A 20,304-nucleotide genomic window follows, 5' to 3' on the forward strand; every position below is an offset into this window, starting at 1 on the left:
TGCCTCAGATTCTTCATACTGGCTTAATGCATTATTACGGATTTAAAAACCTGTAAGATGTTTAAGATCTTCTCAATTGAATCTTTTAGAGATCCCTTCAGTTCAACATGCTCAGTTGTTTAGTACGAGGGAGACCTCTTTTTCCATAGCAGCTCCTACTCAGTGGAAATCTCATTCCTGTGGAATTGAGGTCTTTGGATGATATTAAAAGATTTAAATTAGAATTTAAAGAGTTTTTACTCCATCGTGCTTATAATATGTAACAGCCTGAAGTATGTGTAATTCAGTTATCAGAGAAAAGAAAGTGAGAAGATGGTTATTAGAAAAAAGAGAATAATGTGAGTAGAGTAATTGCTATGAGTTCTCGTTAATGTCAACTTACGAATAATAAATAACTTGATCTAGGGACATAGATAACAGTATTTGGTAGTACTTTTCTCCAGTTTCTGTGAAACAAAAATTTTTGTCTTAAGTGTATGTTTTTTATTGTTTTTACTATGTATGTATTTTTGTTCATCGCCTAGGCCTACTTTGCGTTAGGCGATCAATAAATTTTATGAAATGAAAAAAATGAAATGAAGTTTCCAAACTCACAGATGTGTATTAAGTCTACAGGTTCAAGTTTAGGATCTTGGGGGGGTTTTTACTGTTATTTTTTTTTTTGTGGCCTGCAAGTTTCCTCCTCGTCCTTTGAACTTCCAGCTCAATTGGAACTGGCCTAAACTGGTCTATGAAACCATAAGCCTTCCAAGGCTTTTCCCCCATTCCTATTTTGTATCCCCCACAAAACCCAGCCGTTGTGGTGAGTCTCTGGCCTGAGGCCTTAGACTGTGGCTTCCTCCGGATCCTGGTATGTGTACCCAAAGACCTGGCCAGTAGGCGTCACCACTGAGTGAGAGACGAGGTCCTGAAAGCGGCCTCTACATTAATTACTCCTGGGGGAATTCAGCACAAAAAAATTTAAAAATCTGCACACAAAATTCTGCAAACTTTATATTCGTCAAAATAACACAATTTACATGACAGTCTTTAAGTAATTACATTTTAAATTAATACAGAAAAAAGTTATTACTTAAAGATGCAGAATTTTAAATATTTTGAACAGAATTTCCCTAGAAATTCACCGAGTGTCCCTTCCACTTGCTCTCCCTACACCCCTGGCCACTTTGCCCTCTCAGGCCCCAACTCCTCCATCTGCCAGTATCTCCCCCCTCCACCTCTAGGCTGAACCCCTTGCACTCTATCGTCAGTCCCAGAGTTTGACCCCGTTCTCAGTACTGCCCCTCACACAGGCTCCTTCTGTCCCTCTCTCACACACAGATGCTCCCTCTCTCTAGTGCACATACATACCCCCTCACACAGGCTCCCTCACTCTCTCGCACACACACATCCTCTATACACAGGCTCTCTCTCTTGCATACACCCACACAAGCTCCATCCTCACACAGGCTACCTATGTCTCTCTCTCATGCACCCCTTCACACAGGCTCTGTCTCACACATACACAACCCCTTCACATAGGCTAACACCCTCACATACACATGATCCTTTTTTCATACACGAGCTCCCAATCTCTCACACACATACACACTCCTTCACAATCTCCTCATATAGACTCCCTCTCTCTGGCACCCACACTCAAGCATCCCCTTCCTGCTCTCTCACCCTCCTGCTCAGCCCCCTGCTCTCTCCCTCCCCCCTCCCACACACACTCTCACTGGGGCCTTCAACTTTGCCACGAATGGAGTGCGTCCCACAACACACAGGGCCCTTCATCTTCACTGCGAACGGCACACCGGGGCCTTCATCTTCACATGCTCCGTTCGCAGCATGCCAAGGTGTCCACTGTCATTTTCTGCACAGAATTTGGCAATTCTGCGCAAAAAATGGCAATTCTGTGCAGGAGGGGAATTCTGCGCTCCACAGTAGCGCAGAATTCCCCCAGGACTAATTTCTCCTTGTTGGCCCTGAAAACAGAAGCCAGGGCCAGGAACTGAACCTAGGACTTCTGTACCATAATGCAGAACTCTGTCCCCAAGCCAACAGGTCAATCAACGTTTAAGGCTTTCTTAGATGGAAATCAGTCCACTTTACTCACTCCTAAAGTGTACACATATTCAATTATCTGCTTGCATGCAAGATCTCTCGAGTTGGCACAAGATTCATGGATTAATCAGATTCTGTCAAACCCAATAGAAGTAACACTGTCTCTTAGTTAATTGTGTCACCTTGCACACTACTATAAGAATGAACTATAACATTGTGTATTTCTAACTCTGTAGGCCTACCTAATTTTGTGTACTTCATAAGCAAAGTGCAAAACTCAGCAAGGCTACTGTTTATGGCTAAAGCCAAAGGTCTTTATTCTGTCCTTATCCTCCTTAATCTGTCTGCTGCTTTTCACACTGTTAATCGCCACTTACTCCTTGATACTTTGTCCTTGCTTGGATTTCAGGACTCTGTCCTGTCTTGCCAAAATCCATCCTTTCTTTTCTGAGCACAATACCAGAACCCTTATCCACTCTTTCATCTTCTCCCGCTTAGATTATTGCAACCTGCTCCTCACAGGTCTCCCGGTAACCCATCTCTCTCCACTGTCCTAAATTTAGCTGCAAAACTTATCTTTCGCCGAAGTCGCTATGCTCACATAACCCTTCTTCTGAAGTCACTGCACTGGCTCCCTACCTGCTCCCACATACAGTTTAAGCTCCTCTTTCTCACCTACAAATGCCTTCACTCTACAGCCCCTCACTACCTCTCCTCTCTTATCTCTCTACACTCCACCTCGTGCATGCCACTCAGGGGCGGTTCTATAATGAGGCAGGGTGAAGTGGCCGCTTCAGGCAGCAGAATTTTGAGGTGGCAAAAAGATGCCCCTCTAGGAACGCAGCTGTGGCATCTGTCTCACCTTGCCTGCCCCTGCCACAGCAGCTGACCCAGGCCGGCGGTGGCAGAAGAGAGGAGGGTCGCCGCCAGCAGCTGAAGGAAGGAGGACCACCGCCACCGGAGGCCAAGGCAGTGGTGGCTGAAGGGAGGAGAGATGCCATCGCAGTCACCGGAGGCCAGGCTGGCGGTGGCTGAAGGGAGGAGAGGGGGTGGAATGAGTGGGAGGGCGGAATGGCAAGGGGGCACTATCTGATCCCTTGCCGCAGGTGGCAGATTGCCTTGAGCTGCCCCTGATGCCGCTTGTCGGATAAGTCACTCCTATCTGTGCCCTTCTCCTCTACTGCCAATTCCAGTTTCCATGGTTTCTACCTGGCTGTGTTGTGTGCTTAGAATAATCTTTCTGAACTGGTGCGTCTTGCTCCCTCTCTTGCCATGTTTAAATCCCATTTAAAGACCCACCTTTTTGAAACCACTTATAATTCTTATGCCCGTCTGCTTTTAGTCTTGTTAACTTTCTTTTCTTTTTAAACATTGTCTTGCTTTATACCCCAAGTCTCTTGTCCTGTATGTTTGTCTTATTAGATTCTAAGCTCTATTGAGCAGGGACTGACTTTTTGTATGTTTGTACAGCACTGAGTATGTCATGTAGCGCTATAGAAATGTTAAGTAGTAGTAGAAGTACTAAAACTATAACTTGTTTTAGTTTGTTATAGTGCAGACCTTTGTGGAGAGTCAGATTATGCAATCTATAGAATATATGTATGATGAATATATTACAAAATGGTAGCACATTGATCATGAATAAGGGAGGGGATTGTTACAGCTCAAGTTACATGTGTATGGAAAACTCTCCCTTTCCCACATGATCAGTGAGAATAATCCCTATAATCTAACAGCATATCTATATTCTGCAAGTTCTTCAGACCATAAATGAATACTTGCTTAATAAGATTTTACATTTATTTCTAACATAAATACATGCAGTGTCTTTGTGATGTCACTCAGCAGGCAGATGACTGTTTGAAATCACAGTTTGAAAGGCACCAAGCAAGCACCCCTTCGTGCAACCCTTTGTGTTATTTCTTTAATATGCTCCTTGTTATACCTTTTGCTTAATTGTTAAGAACTTTGATTTTGATGGTTTTATTTTTGTAATCTCTTAGCCTCAGGTACAAAAATTTTAGATTGTAAGCCCTTTTAGGGGATAGTGAATTACCTATTGTACCTTATTGTAAACCGATGTGATATCTCTTTTTAAATTGAACATCGGTATATAAAAACCGTAAATAAATAAATAAATGTGATTGGACAGAGGTGGTCTGTTACATCACTGCATTCTAATTACAGAAAGGTGCTTAAAACTCTATAAACAAATGAATGTAAGCATTGCTTCCCAGAAATGTATTTAACAGTGGCTCAGATAAAGGTATACGATGGTTACCGAGTCCGCATACATATTACAAACCACTTCCAAAAGACAGCATTTCCATGACTAAGTTCCTTTGCCACTGTGAATACCTGCCTCACTTATGATCAACACGCATAAAACCTTTAGTCGATGGTGTTTCACAGTGTGTGTCAAGAATGAAATCTATTTGCTGCTGAAGCATTCTATGTACAAGAGGTATTCTTAACAGGAAAAAATCTTCCCGGTTTCTTAAAATAATCCCTAATTCCAGAGACTAGCGAATGAAGATCAGGAAAACATACTAATGTATATATAACAGACAGGATTCATCAGCGAACCAGCTCCAAGAACTAGGTTCTCAGATTAGACCGCATTTGAAATAGGACCATATTAGCCACAAAACGATGTATTTTTAAAACTTGTACCTGAGCTGTTGATAAATGAAATACTGGGCCACTATTGGGAACCGTGGGTCTTGGGGAGCCTTGGCCCTGGGCTTGTGCCTGCATGTGAGCCTGGGCGAGCGCTTGCTGAGGGACCATTACCAGCTGTCCAGTCTCAGTTCGCACGAGGACCATCCCTAAGGAAAAAGATGAAATAAAGTAACCCCTGCAAACATTATTCAGTGCATCCTGTAACCTTCACTAGCATGCTAACACAGTTCCTGTCTGCCACTTAGACAATATGTATTTCATTACTATGTTCTCCTAAGAAGGATGCAAATTTTAGTGCCTATGTCTGGTTTTCCAATTAATAAATGAAAATATGGGTAGACAAGCAATTTTTTACTATCATGTTTGCTCATGTCACAGTCAATTAATACTATGCCAACATACAATTCATGTTTGTTCGTCTTTACTTTGTGGGGGAGGGGGGTTTATATAGATGCACTAATGTTACCCACCCAGAGCCATGGATGTAGCAGGATATAAATCTTTTAAATAAATGTCATGAAAGGAAACCATGAGCACCATAAAGAAAACTGACACAAACTTTAATTAATATAAATTCTATAACAGGTGTGTTTACTATCTATTTTGTAGGTAAATACAAATATTTTCTACACACTTCAGAAAAGACGGACACTTCCACATTATGCTTCCAATTAACTCTACTTAGTGATTTGCCAAAAAAATGTATGAAAGGGCTATTTGTAAACAAATAATGAAGCAAAACATGTGACACTAAAGGGAATTAGGAGGTCAGATTAGGATACATCTAATGTTTTAAAATATTCAGCACAGGGATGTTACTTATCCTAAAGTGAATATGACTGCCTGTATGTATATCTGAATAATCAGATACCGAATAGCTAAGAAAGAGAGAAAGAGCTACTCCTACTGCACAGACCTCCAACTTGCAACCGATAGCCGACTCATGCTAATAGGCCCCACCCGCCTCCTCCTGCACAGGCTTCCTGGTCGAAAGGAAATCAGTGCAGCGGGCAGGGGTCTGTGAATGTCCAATGTGTTGCCACCACCACCGCTTCCCTTAAGGAAGGAAGGTGTGGGTGAGGGAAGGGAGAAGCGGTCTGTTCTGGTCAGCATCTGGGGTCAGATTGGATAAAAGTCTGGGAAGCGCTGGTATAAAAGCATTGCATGCCAAACGACCCGGGATACAATGGGCTGAATTTAAAAAAGTATTTAAGCACATAAAAACCTGGTATTACGCATTTAAATGGGCTTTTCAAAAATGGCCCCTGGGGAGGAAGGGGAGAGGGGAATTTTGCACATTAAGGAGTGTGCAGAAGTGATTCTGCACATACTTTTACATTCATTAGAAAGAAGGCATTATGCGGAACGAAGTCGGAGTGAGGAATATGCACATACCTTTCGATTTCCAAAACTTTGTGCTAAAATCTACAGATATGTATTTACGTCTGCTAACGAGAGGATGCAAATGTGTGCCTCATGGCATTCCATGCAGATACATTCATGTTCAAGGCAAACTCATGAGTCAGTTCACTTTGAATATTCAAGCTAGATAGTCCACATGTACTTTTTGCTGATGGACTTCATTCGGCCCTGCACAGGCCGATGAAAATGACCCTCAATATGAACAACAGCAACGCAAAAAATCAGCAACAGTGAAATTCTTAACCATGGAAGTAAAAATATATTTTTGCATACAAATTATTCCCTCTGTAATTGATCTAGCATGCTGTAAAGCTGGTGGTTCTCAGATGGCCAGATCATACCAGAAAGCCAATGGTATGTCAGCTTCACCAACCAGGGACAAACACTATCTAGAGGCATCCAAACTGGACAAGATTGGAAACTGTGTATGTAATGGCATTTAAAAGAAAATGTATTTTTGCCTCCGAAAAGTAAGGAGAAATTACTTACCTGATAATTTCCTTTCCTTTAGTGAATGGTAGGTCAATCCCAATGAATAGGTTATGCACCTCTGCCAGGAGATGGAGACGAAGCAAAAGCAGACAGCCCCGCCAGTATTTTCTGGAAAAGCCAAACTGTGGACAAACTGATTATTCTTGAACATTATTATTGAAAGGCAAACATTCATGTTTCTCAACCAACAGGAACACTGAACTCAGTCAAAGAAAGGAACATATCTAGCAAACTAAGTGCTAGAGAAGTCACTTACTAGTTGACAATGAAGAGCAGGAATCATACTCTGCATAGCTCGCCCTAAGAAAGGCTAAGCGTAAATTCAAACACCGGCAGCAGATGGCAGGTCTGGGAGTGATCTACCCTTCACTAAAGGAAAGGAAATTATCAGGTAAGTAGTAATTTCTCCTTCCTTAGCATTTGGGTAGGTCAATCCCAACGAGTGGGATGTACCAAAATTAATCTAGAAAAAGGAGGAAGGCTGTCAGCAGTTCAGTCAATACTGCCCACGCAAATGTGGCGTCCTCCTTAGCCCTAACATCCAAGCGGTAATGCTTGGAAAAGGTGTGTAAATATAAACCATGTCACCATTCGACAAATTTCAGCAGGGAACAACAAACAAAGTTCCACCCACAATACCGCCTCAGCCCTCGTGGAATGCGGTTTAATCTGTTTCGGTAAGACAACTTCAGCAGCCACTTAAGCTGTCATAATGACTTCCTTAACCCAGCGGACAATATTTGCCCGCATCGCCTGAGCTCCTTATTTACCTCCACCATGGTGCATGAATAGGAGATCAGACTTCCAAACAGCCTTAATCACCTCCTAACACTGCCGCGCTTGACGACAAAGGAACGCAAAAGGCAGTACTCGTCTTCATCTCTGTCCCTGCCCAAGGCAAGCAGAGAAATGGAATGATTCAAATGAAACTCTGAAACTACTTTAGGCAAAAAAGAGGGCACCGTCTGAAGTTGAACCGCACCCGGACTCATACAGAAAGGTTTCACGGCAGGAAAGAGCCTGCAGCTCAAGGACCCAATGTGCCAATTAAATTATTACCAGAAAACCTGTCTTCAAGCAGCCACAAGGAAATAATATGCAGCGGTAGAAAAGTCGGACCCGCCAAAAACTCGAGGACCAAGTTAAGGTCCCACAGAGACACCAGAAGCTGCAACGGGGAGTGAAGATGTTTAACTCCCTGCAAGAAATGGGACACGTCCAGATGGGAAGACAAAGGTCCTCCAATGACTCTTCCCCTATAAGAAGCCAGAGCTGCAACTTGACCAAACCCTTAAACAAGCTGTCCTGTAAAAATTCCAAAATCCTTGAGCGGTTAAGTACCTCGCTCAGAACACCAGGCCTCCAAGTCCTCCAAACTCTAACCTAGATTAGAGAAGTGAAAATTTCCAAGTTCGAAGAAAAGTGGAAATTAAAGCAGATGAAAAACCCCGCGCTTCAACAACCGAACCCTTTCAATGCCAAACGGTTAAGACAGAATTGGATCCGGATCCTCTTGCAGAATGAGCCCCTGATGTAAAGGTCCATCCGAGATGGTAGCCCAAGTGGACAGTCCACCAGAAATCTCTGGAGATCGGCATACCACGGCCTTCGAACCCAATCTAGAACCAGTAAAAGGATGGTGTTGATTGACTTGTAAACCTTCTGGACCAGACTGCCTACCAGAGACCAAGGGGAAACATATACAGCAGGATGCCACATGGCCACTCCTGAAAAAGAGCATCGATGCCAATCGCTTTTGGTCCCGCCTGCGACTGAAGAAGTGTGGAACCTTCACACAGTTGAAGCTTGCCAACAGGCCTAGATCCAATAGGCCCCAGAGGTTCACCAGGAGCACAAAGGCCTCATCCGCCAGCTGTCATTCTCCTAGGTCCAAGTTTCTCCTGATGAGGAAATCTGCTCTGAAGTTGTTCTGGCTATAAGAAGGCAAATATACTTAGGAGAAGCTGCTCTAGCCATTCGGTGAATCACTGGCAGGTCAAACCAAACCGCTTATGCTTCCCATTTGTTGATGTTCCTCTGCCGCTCTGCTACATTCTAGCGCCCTTGCAGCACCATCTCCTGACAATGAGCCTTCCCAGACCCGGAGAGGCCAGCATTTGTTGTGAATACCAACCAATCCAGCGTCATCAGTCCAACTGAGATCTCACCTCTAACAGGATGAACAGCTTCACTGCATAGTTCTTTGACTGCAGACTCCAACAAAAGATCAACGGGCTCTGAAGAGAGCTCATGTGTGCCCTTCTCTCAGGGAACCAATTCTAATGCGGCAGCCATCAACCTGCGGACCTGTAGATAAGACCCACAGTCTGACAAACAGGGTTCCGCAGGGATCAAACTCATAGCATCAACGTGTGGAACAGAGTGTGACAGGAATACTCTGTTCTGTCTTGTATCAAACCGAACCTCAAGATACTCCAGGGTCTGAGACGCCTGTAAATCACTCTAGGCCAGATTCACCCCTGAGCCTAATTCCTGTAGCAAGGAACCACCCTGCAGGAAGAAAGAAGACTCTCTTCCGCGGTATTGGTTTAAATCAACCAGTCATCCAGACAGGGGTGAACTAGAATGCCCTCCTTGTGGAGAGCTGCTGCTACCACCACCATGACCAAAGAAAAAAGGTCTTGGGTGCTGCGGCTAGCCCAAAAGGCAAGGTCTAAAACTGGTAAGGATGACCCAGAACAGCAAAAATGGACTGCTGAAGTTCCCAATGGGTGGGAATATGCATCAACTATAGACAGAAATGACCCTTCTTTCTTGGGCATGACTAAATAAATGGAATAACAGGACGCATACCTCAGTGATTCCAGAACGGGAATCACCGCTTTCAGGTACAACCTCCATTGTAATATTGCTTCCATTTCTACCCTCTGCTGAGGAGAGAGAGAGAACATGAAGGCATCTGGAGGAATGTGAAGAAATTCTAGAACATACCTATCCCAAAAAGCTTCAAGAACACATTGATCCAAAGTAATCTGGATCCATCTGTGGTAAAAACGGGATAGATGACACCTATCTCCTGAACCAACAGGTGAACCTGCCAACTTTCATTGGCAGACAGAAGGGCTCCACCTCCAGAGTCTGCATCCTTTTGAGATCCTCATGGGCGAAAGGACTGAGATCTGCAGAAGGAATGAGACCTCTGGGAAGAATCTCCCCTATAAGGGTGAAAACTTCTCAAATAAGTTGCTTTAGGATAGTCTCAATTCTCCAATCCTGAGCATTCTTCAGTGCCGCACCTCCCTCTACCGGGATGGTGGTACGGTTCATGACAGAACACACACAAGGAATACATTCTAGGGAAATGCAACCACTCTCTGATCTGCGGATCCAAGGGGTATAAACCTGCCAAGATGCATGCTCCTTTAAAAGACGCTTCTGGCATACTCCATTCCAGAACTAGAGTGCAACCCGGAGGGGAAAGAAACAAGAAGCCTTCTACCTTTAAAAGTAGTCAGTCCCAGCCACTCCGAGGGTCTTCAATGCCTGAGAGACTAAACTTGGCAGCTCATCTCTAAGAAAGAAAAAGAATAGAGTTTGATTTGGCTCCAAAGGTGAGCAAATCTTCCCCATCATCTTGAACATCATCAGTATCGTCTTGATTCATCTGCATTTGAGTTTAGTCAGGCCGCATTATGCGACGGCACTTGGCCACAGAGCCAGGTGGAGGAGCACTTGGAATGCACGGACCAAACTTAGTAGGCACTGGCAACCCGGAAGACCGTCCCTGTAAGAATGTCTACCAAACTTGAAAGAATTCTACCCAGGAAAAGGAGGCTGGGTCCATTTCAGGCTCCACAGGCTCAAAACTGACATCCTGAGAGCTAGCAGCTCGTGACGACTCAGTCCGTAGAACAAACAAAGGAAGGAATACCCTTATTATGTCTCCCTCAGTCCCAATCCCCACAGACCGCGTAGATGGACTATCGCCAGCAAAATCAGAAGTGGATAAATCATCCTGAGAATCCAAGCAGTGTTGGCACAGGGTTAAAGAAAGCTGCAGCTGAATGATCCTGAAGTGGCATATAGCACAATAGATAAGTGCTTAGGCTTCCTTGCTGCAGGCGCCAGAATTATAAGCATGCAGAACGGTGCAAACTCGTGCCTGGAATATGCACACATAAACCCCATGTCCAAAATTGGCGCCCAAGAAGTGTTTGCACATGTGTACGTGCACAGGCAGCACACCCAACTAGATGCCCATTTTGGGTGCCCAGTAAACCAAAGTGCCTAAGCAGGACGAACAAATGGATGCACAGGCACATGCCAAGCAGTCCATAGCACATAAGAACATGCCATACTGGGTCAGACCAAGGGTCCATCAAGCCCAGCATCCTGTTTCCAACAGTGGCCAATCCAGGCATAAGAACCTGGCAAATACCCAAAAACTAAGTCTATCCCATGCTACTGATGCTAGTAATAGCAGTGGCTATTTTCATAGTCAACTTAATTAATAGCAGGTAATGGACTTCTCCTCCAAGAACTTATCCAAACCTTTTTTAAACCCAGCTATAATAAGTGCACTAACCACATCCCCTGGCAACAAATTCCAGAGTTTAATAGTGCATTGAGTGAAAAAGAACTTTCTCCAATTAGTTTTAAATGTGACACATGCTAACTTCATGGAGTGCCCCCTAGTCCTTCTATTATCCGAAAGAGTAAATAACTGATTCACATTTACACGTTCTAGACCTCTCATGATTTTAAACACCTCTATCATATCCCCCCTCAGCAGTCTCTTTTCCAAGATGAACAGTCCTACCCTCTTTAGTCTTTCCTCATAGGGAAGCTGTTCCATTCCCTTTATCATTTTGGTCGCCCTTCTCTGTACCTTCTCCATCGCAACTATATCTTTCTTGAGATGCGGCAACCAGAATTGTACACAGTATTCAAGGTGCGGTCTCACCATGGAGCGATACAAGGCATTATGACAATTTCCGTTTTCTTCACCATTCCCTTTCTAATAATTCCCAACATTCTGTTTGCTTTTTTGACTGCCGCAACACACCGAACCGACAATTTCAATGTGTTATCCACTATGATGCCTAGATCTCTTTCTTGAGTGGTAGCTCCTAATATGGAACCTAACATTGTGTAACTATAGCATGGGTTATTTTTCCCTATATACATCACCTTGCACTTATCCACATTAAATTTCATCTGCCATTTAGATGCCCAATTTTCCAGTCTCACAAGGTCTTCCTGCAATTTATTACAATCTGCTTGTGATTTAACTACTCTGAATAATTTTGTATCATCTGCAAATTTGATTACCTCACTCATCGTATTCCTTTCCAGATCATTTATAAATATATTGAAAAGTAAGGGTCCCAATAAAGATCCCTGAGGCACTCCACTGTCCACTCCCTTCCACTGAGAAAATTGTCCATTTAATCCTACTCTCTGTTTCCTGTCTTTCAGCCGGTTTGTAATCCACGAAAGGACATGATTTTTTGAAGTCATGACTTTTTGGAGTACTATTGGAGTGATTTACAGGCCTCCAAATCAAATAGAAGAACTTGACAGAGATCTGGTTGAAGACATCCAAAACATAAGAACATAAGAACATAAGAAAATGCCATACTGGGTCAGACCAAGGGTCCATCAAGCCCTGCATCCTGTTTCCAACAGTGGCCAATCCAGGCCATAAGAACCTGGCAAGTACCCAAAAACTAAGTCTATTCCATGTAACCATTGCTAATGGCAGTGGCTATTCTCTAAGTGAACTTAATAGCAGGTAATTTATTTTTATTTATTTATTTATAACTTTTATATACCGGCATTCGTAAAAAAAACATCATGTCGGTTTACAGACAACTGAGAAAGGAAATTACAATGATAGATGGAGGAAGGATAGGAAGTTAAAAGGTGACAACTTTACTGTAGAGCCAACGGGCGCCACAGTTATTAAATGAGATTACATGTGGTTAACCAGGTTGGACATAAATTAATTATATACAAGAGGCGACAGAGTGGGGGGTAGCGCGGGGTGGGGGATGAAGCGCATAGGGGAGGCGGGGTGGGGTAGGAACTGTACAAGGGGGCAGGTGGTGGCGATGGGAAGGAGAGGTGGTGACTGAATATCAGGAAGCCATAAAATGGATGGGGTGGTGAGGGAGGGAGGGTGTGTAGGGGGGCGGGGGGACACTGTACTAGGGAGAGGGAAATAATGAGTGTTGAGGAGAAGTCAAATGCTAGGGTTGAGAGGCGTTGGGATAGGCCTGTTTAAATAACCAGGTCTTGATTCCTTTTTTGAATTGATTAAGTGAAGGTTCTAGTCGGAGCTCGGTGGGGAGGGAGTTCCAAAGGGTGGGGCCGGCGATGGAGAAGGCTCTCGCTCTGGTGTTTGTGAGGTGAGCAATTTTGAGTGAAGGGGTGTGGAGGGTGCCCGCAAGGGAGTTTCTGGTAGGACGGTTGGCCTGGTGGAAGTGTGGCATATCTTCGATCCAGGGGGAGTTATTTTTATATAGCGTGTTATGTATGATAGTAAGTGTTTTGTATTGAGAGCGATAGGTGATTGGTAGCCAGTGGAGGTTTTGTAATATGGGAGTAATATGATCAGTCTTTCTTGAGTTTGTAAGGATGCGAGCCATGGCATTTTGTAAGATTTGGAGGGGTTTGATTGTGGAAGCTGGAAGGCCTATTAGCAGTGAGTTGCAATAGTCAAGTTTTGATAGTATAGTGGTTTGCATAACGGTACGGAAGTCATGTGCGTGGAGGAGAGGCTTAAGTTTTTTGAGGGTTTGGAGTTTATAGAAGCCCCCTTTTAGGAGTGATTTGATGTGGGATTTGAAGCTAAGTTGTGTATCTAAGAGAACTCCTAGATCTCTGACAGTGGACGGAGGTGTGAGATTTTGTGAAGTGTTCTGTTGCAGTTGGTGAATGGATAAGCTGGGTTGATTAGTAATAATTAGGATTTCAGTTTTTGAAGTATTGAGTGCAAGGTGTAGGTTGGAAAGGAGGGCGTTGATAGATGTGAGGCATGTCTCCCAGAAGTGCAGGGTTTCGTTGAGGGAGTTTTGGATGGGGATAAGTATTTGTACGTCGTCAGCGTACAAGAAGAATTTTAGTCCCAGTTTGGATAATAAGTGGCAAAGAGGGAGAAGGTAGATGTTAAAGAGGGTGGAGGAAAGGGAGGAGCCCTGGGGTACGCCTTGTGAAAGAGGAATGTGTGTGGATTCGGATTTATCAAGTTTGACTAAGTACTTTCTGTGGTCAAGGTAGGAGGAGAACCATGATAGGGCTGTGTTAGAGATGCCTATCTCTGCTAAGCGTGATATTAAGATTTTGTGGTTCACCGTATCAAAAGCTGCTGAGATATCTAAGAGGGCTAGAATGTATGATTGGCCGTGGTCCATGCCTTTTAGGATGGTGTCTGTTATTGCAAGTAGGAGCTTTTCCGTGCTTCGGTTTTTGCGAAAGCCGTACTGGGCGGGGTGGAGGATATTGTTATCTTCTAGGAAGTCGGTAAGTTGTGTGTTGACCACTTTCTCCAGAATTTTAGAAATAAAAGGTAGGTTGGAGATGGGCCTGTAGTTTGCTGGATCATTTTGGTCGAGGGTGGGCTTTTTTAGTAGGGGCTTTACGATGGCGAGTTTAAGCGGGTCGGGAACCGTCCCGAAGGTAAGGGAGCAGTTTATGATATCCGCTAACGGTCTTGCTATGACGGAAGGGATAGTGAGGAGGAGTTTAGATGGGATGTTGTCGGCGATGTGGGTGGCTGGCCGCATCTTTTTTAGGATGGCGTTGACTTCCATCGTAGTGGTGAGATCAAGGGATGTGAGGTTAATGTTGTTGGTGGTGGGTGGGAGGTCGATGTGAGTGGGTTTGGGGGGGAGACGATTGAGAATGTTGGTGATTTTGTTTTTAAAGTGATCTGCTAGTTTATTGCATTTCTCTATGCTATTATCTTCCTGGGGGGAAGGAGTGGTGGACTTTGTGAGTTCTGCTACATAGGAGAATAGGGCGGTAGGGTTGAATTTGTAGCTGTGAATTTTTGCTGCATAGAAGTCACGTTTGGCGTGGAGTGTTGCTTGTCGGTATAGGTGTAGGGTGTGTTTGTAGGCTACTTTGAGTGTGGGGGTGGGTTGTTTTCGCCAGGAGCGTTCTTTGGCTCTAAGGTCTTGTTTTAATTTTTTGAGTTCACAGGTGTACCATGGTTTTCTTTCTGTTTGGTTGGGGTTTATTACTTTGTGGATGGTGGGGCAGATGTTGTTGGCTATGTCAGCAGTAAGCTTATCCCATGACAGGAGAGCATTATCTGGGTTGGTGAGGTCGAGGTTTTCACTTACGTTATTGAAGGCTTGGGAGAGTTCTTCTGAGGAGCATGGTCTATGGTAGGAAATTGTCTTTTTGTGTGATTTGGTGTTGGAGGCATTTATGTTGGTGTTGATGTTGAGCTGGGCGTTGATGAGGCAATGGTCGGACCAGGGGATGGGTGTGGTGATTGGTGCATGGGGAGTAGAGAAGCTAGTATTAGCAAAAAGGAGGTCGAGTGTGTGCCCAGCTTTGTGCGTGGGATTGGTGATGAGCTGTTTAAAGCCCAGGGCTTTGAGAGAGACAAGTAGGGTTTCGCAGGATGTGGTGAGGGGGTGGATGTCTACGTGGAGGTTGAAATCTCCGAGTATTACTGCTGGGGTGTCTGGCTTTATATTGTTAGTAATGTATTCAATGAGGGGGGACGGGTCCTGTTCCAGAATGCCGGGGGGGGCGTAGATGAGGCAGACCTGCAGGGTTTTAGATTTAAAGGTAATGGACTTCTCCTCCAAGAACTTGTCCAATCCTTTTTTAAACACAGCTATACTAACTGCATGAACCACATTCTCTGGCAACAAATTCCAGAGTTTAATTGTGCGTTGAGTAAAAAAGAACTTTCTCCGATTAATTTTAAATGTGCCCCATGCTAACTTCATGGAGTGTCCCCTAGTCCTTCTACTATCCGAAAGAGTAAATAACCGATTCACATCTACCCGTTCTAGACCTCTCATGATTTTAAACACCTCTATCATATCCCCCCTCAGTCGTCTCTTCTCCAAGCTGAAAAGTCCTAACCTCTTTAGTCTTTCCTCATAGGGGAGTTGTTCCATTCCCCTTATCATTTTGGTAGCCCTTCTCTGTACCTTCTCCATCGCAATTATATCTTTTTTGAGATGCGGCGACCAGAATTGTACACAGTATTCAAGGTGCGGTCTCACCATGGAGCGATACAGAGGCATTATGACATTTTCCGTTTTATTCATCATTCCTTTTCTAATAATTCCCAACATTCTGTTTGCTTTTTTGACTGCCGCAGCACACTGAACCGACGATTTCAATGTGTTATCCACTATGACACCTAGATCTCTTTCTTGGGTTGTAGCACATAATGTGGAACCCAACATCGTGTAATTATAGCATGGGTTATTTTTCCCTATATGCATCACCTTGCACTTATCCACATTAAATTTCATCTGCCATTTGGGAGAAGCGGTGATTGTTGGAGATTGTTGGAGATTTTAATCTGCCGGATGTAGCCTGGAGAATCCCTTCTGCAGAATCTAACAGTAGTAGAGAGATAGTGGTTGCCCTGCAAGGGGCTCTGTTCAAACAAATGGTAATGGAACCCATGAGGGAGGGAGCTATACTCGATTTAGTGCTCACTAACAGAGATAATGTCTCTAATTTCCAAGTGGGAGCCCACCTCAGCACCAGTGATCATCAAATGGTATGGTTTCATATAACAAATAGGATACGGAGAAGTCGCATGAAGACACAAGTTTTGCAGTTCAAAAACACGGACTTTGTTGAAATGGGGGAAGTACCTGGAGGAAGAACTAGAAGGCTGGGAGAAAATGAGAGATATGGAACAGTGGGCCAAAGTAAAAGGAGCAATTACCAAGGCAACTAATTTATATGTTAGAAAAAGAAAAGCAAGAGAAAAATGAAACCTATCTGATTCTCAAAGGAGGTGGCTGATAACAAAAGCTAAAAGAACAGCGTTTAAGAAATATCAAGGATCCCAAAGGGAGGATCACAAAGAAGATGTTATACTTGAACTTGGTATGTGGGCCCTTGGGTCTTGGAGAGAGCTGACTCCACCCACAGGGAGGAGCCCTGTGGGACTCTCCACGACAGGCGGGGGTCTCAGCAGTGATGGACACAGGAGTCGGAGAATATTTATCATACAGCAAAGAGAAACCAGAGGAGCAGGTTAGTAAACTCAGTCCTGGAGTAGGAAGACCTGAGATGGATTCTCCGGTAGTGGTCCACAGAGCAGAGTAACCTGGGTAGTACTTGCTTCTCAGTGGTTCTTGTGAGTGCTAACCCCGGTAGTGGTCCGCAGCATGGGATAGGCCGAAGATAGATGTTGTCAGCAGGCACAAGACAGCGTGGATCTGGTATTGGTCCGCAGAGCGGGGTAACCCGAGGATCTGCACAGCAAGAGAACATAAGAACATAAGAAAATGCCATACTGGGTCAGACCAAGGGTCCATCAAGCCCAGCATCCTGTTTCCAACAGTGGCCAATCCAGGCCATAAGAACCTGGCAAGTACCCAAAAACTAAGTCTATTCCATGTAACTATTGCTAATGGCAGTGGCTATTCTCTAAGTGAACTTAATAGCAGGTAATGGACTTCTCCTCCAAGAACTTATCCAATCCTTTTTTAAACACAGCTATACTAACTGCACGAACCACATTCTCTGGCAACAAATTCCAGAGTTTAATTGTGCGTTGAGTAAAAAAGAACTTTCTCCGATTAGTTTTAAATGTGCCCCATGCTAACTTCATGGAGTGTCCCCTAGTCCTTCTACTATCCGAAAGAGTAAATAACCGATTCACATCTACCCGTTCTAGACCTCTCATGATTTTAAACACCTCTATCATATCCCCCCTCAGTCGTCTCTTCTCCAAGCTGAAAAGTCCTAACCTCTTTAGTCTTTCCTCATAGGTCTAGTACTCACTCCGAAGTGCTGCAGTAGAGATATCATTGTAGCAGGAGCGGAGACCCGGAACAGGAACACTGAAGGGTCGTCCTTAGAAGTAGCGAGAGGTACTCACTAAGCTGGTGAAGGTGAGGCTCGCAGAGAAGGCTCTCCGAGGAGTAGATAACTCTGAGTGCAGCAAGGCCCCCGAGGAGCGGGTACCTGAGTCACTCAGTCTGGAACGCAGGAACAGCGAGGCGAAGCGTCTCTGAGGAAAGGAATTGAGCAAGATGGAATCCTTGCTAACTCGTTGGTAAGAAGGTCAGATAGGCTTAAGTACACGAAGGCAGTGACATCATGCGGAGGGGACACCCCCGAGGTTCCTGCCACGACGTGGATAAGACGGAGGTAGGCGCGCACGCATGCCCTAAGTTACACCAGATTCAAGATGGTGACCAGGATCGCCCACGCCGTCCCAGGAACGCCAGAAAGGTCGGCGTGTAGAGGCAGTGGTGGCCATATTTGCCAGAATCGGAGTTACTGGGCAAAATGAGGTGAGCAGCAAAGGTCGCAGCCGTCTGCAACCGACGGGCGCAACAGAAGAATATCTGGTGGAACTGAGGGAGACGAAGAAAGTAATCAAGAAAGCAAAAAGTCAAGCGGAGAAAGGATTGCCAAAGAGGTAAAGCAAGGTGACAAAACATTTTTCAGATACATCAGAGAAAGGAGAAAAGTACAAAGTGGTATAGTGAAATTGAAAGGTGAAAAGGATCAATGTGTGGAGATAGACGAAGAAATGGCAGAAATATTAAACTAATACTTCAGTTCGGTGTTCACTAATGAGGACCCTGGAGAAGGACCGTTGCTAGTTAACAAGAAACTGGAGGGAAGTGGAGTAGATGAAACTCCGTTTACAGAAGAGAATGTATGGGAAGAGCTAGGAAAACTGAAAGTAGACAAAGCCATGGGCCCTGATGAGCTTCATCCCTGGACTCTGAGGGAGCTCAGAGATGTGCTGGCGGGTCTGATGTGTGACCTGTTCAATAGATCCCTAGAAACGGGAGTGGTGCCACGTGACTGGAGAAGAGCGGCGGTGGTCCTGCTTCACAAGAGTGAGAGCAGAGAGGAGGCTGGAAATTACAGGCTGGTTAGCCTCACCTCGGTGGTGGGAAAGGTAATGGAGTCATTGCTGAAAGAAAGAACAGTGAACTATCCACAGTCAGAAGAATTGCTGGACCAGAGGCAACATGGATTCACCAGGGGAAGGTCCTGTCAGACAAATCTATTGACATTTTTGATTGGGTGACTAGGGAATTGGATCGAGGAAGAGCGCTCGATGTCATCTACTTGGATTTCAGCAAAGCTTTTGATACGGTCCCGCACAGGAGGCTTGTGAATAAAATGAGAAGCTTAGGAGTAAGTGCCAAGGTGGTGGCCTGGATTGAAAACTGGTTGATGGACAGAAGACAATGTGTGATGATAAATGGAACTTACTCTGAAGAAAGAGCAGTGTTAAGCGGAGTGCCGCAAGGATTGGTATTGGGACCGGTCCTGTTCAATATCTTTGTGAGCGACATTGCGGACGGGATAGAAGGTAAGGTTTGTCTTTTTGCGGATGATAATAAGATCTGCAACAGAGTTGACACGCCGGAAGGAGTTGAGAGAATGAGAAAGGATTTAAGGAAGCTGGAAGAGTGATCGAAGATATGGCAGCTGAGATTCAATGCCAAGAAGTGCAGAGTCATGCTTATTGAGAGTGGAAATCCGAAAGAACTATATTTGATGGGGGGTGAAGGGCTGATGTGCACGGAGCAGAAGAGAGACCTTGGGGTGATACTGTCTAACGATCTGAAGTCGACGAAACAATGTGACAAGGCGATAGCTAAAGCCAGAAGAATACTGGGCTGCACAGAGAGAGGACTATCTAGTAAGAGAAAGGAAGTGATGATCCCCTTGTACAGGGCCTTGGTGAGGGCTCACCTGGAGTACTGTGTGTTCAGTTCTGGAGACCGTATCTCCAAAGGGACAGAGACAGGATGGAGGCGGTCCAAAGAAGGGCGACCAAAAAGGTGGATGATCTTCATAAAATGACTTATGAGGAGAGATTGAAGAACCTAAATATGTATACCCTGGAGGAGAGGAGCAGCAGGGGTGATATGATATAGACTTTGATACTTGAAAGGTTTTAATGATCCATGATCAACAAACCTTTTCCATTGGGAAAAAATCAGTAGAACAAAGGGTCACGATTTGAAACTCCAGGGAGGAAGACTTAGAACCATTGTCAGGAAGTATTTCTTCACGGAGAGGGTGGTGGATGCCTGGAATGCCCTTCCAGAGGAAGTGGTGAAGACTAAAACTGTGAAGGATTTCAAAGGGGCATGGGATAAAGTTTATTGCACCCCTGTTTCTTGTGAACCAGCATGATGGGACTACTGTCTTGAATGTTGGTATATAAAAAAACTTAAATAAATAAATAAATAAATAAATAAATAAATAAATAAACACTGTGGATCCATAAAGGCTAGTGGATGGGAATGAAGAGAAGAGCCATGGGGGTGGCTTGCTGGAATGATGCCCTACTACCTGGTGATAACTACCCTTACTCAATAAGCCTTCACACAGTTAATGCAACTCCAATATTGCTCTCTGCTTCAACGGCAAGGGGAAATGTGGAAAAGAGGATTTACATTCAGACAACATCCAACAAGGCATTGATCTGTGCAGTCTGGGTAAACAAGC

General features: G+C 44.5%; 1 protein-coding gene across 3 annotated transcripts in view; it reads right to left on the minus strand.

Moving 5' to 3' along the window:
- LOC115095109 (transcription initiation factor TFIID subunit 4-like) overlaps positions 1-20,304 on the minus strand; it is a 654,045-nt gene that overhangs the window by 600,080 nt on the left and 33,661 nt on the right. For all 3 annotated transcript variants that reach the window (XM_029608361.1, XM_029608360.1, XM_029608362.1), the window contains exon 2: positions 4,720-4,874. In XM_029608361.1, the coding sequence (XP_029464221.1) occupies positions 4,720-4,874 (155 nt within the window). The remainder of the gene's footprint in view (positions 1-4,719; positions 4,875-20,304) is intronic.

This window comes from Rhinatrema bivittatum, chromosome 7 (genome assembly GCF_901001135.1).
Source record: "Rhinatrema bivittatum chromosome 7, aRhiBiv1.1, whole genome shotgun sequence".
Lineage (NCBI taxonomy): Eukaryota > Metazoa > Chordata > Amphibia > Gymnophiona > Rhinatrematidae > Rhinatrema > Rhinatrema bivittatum.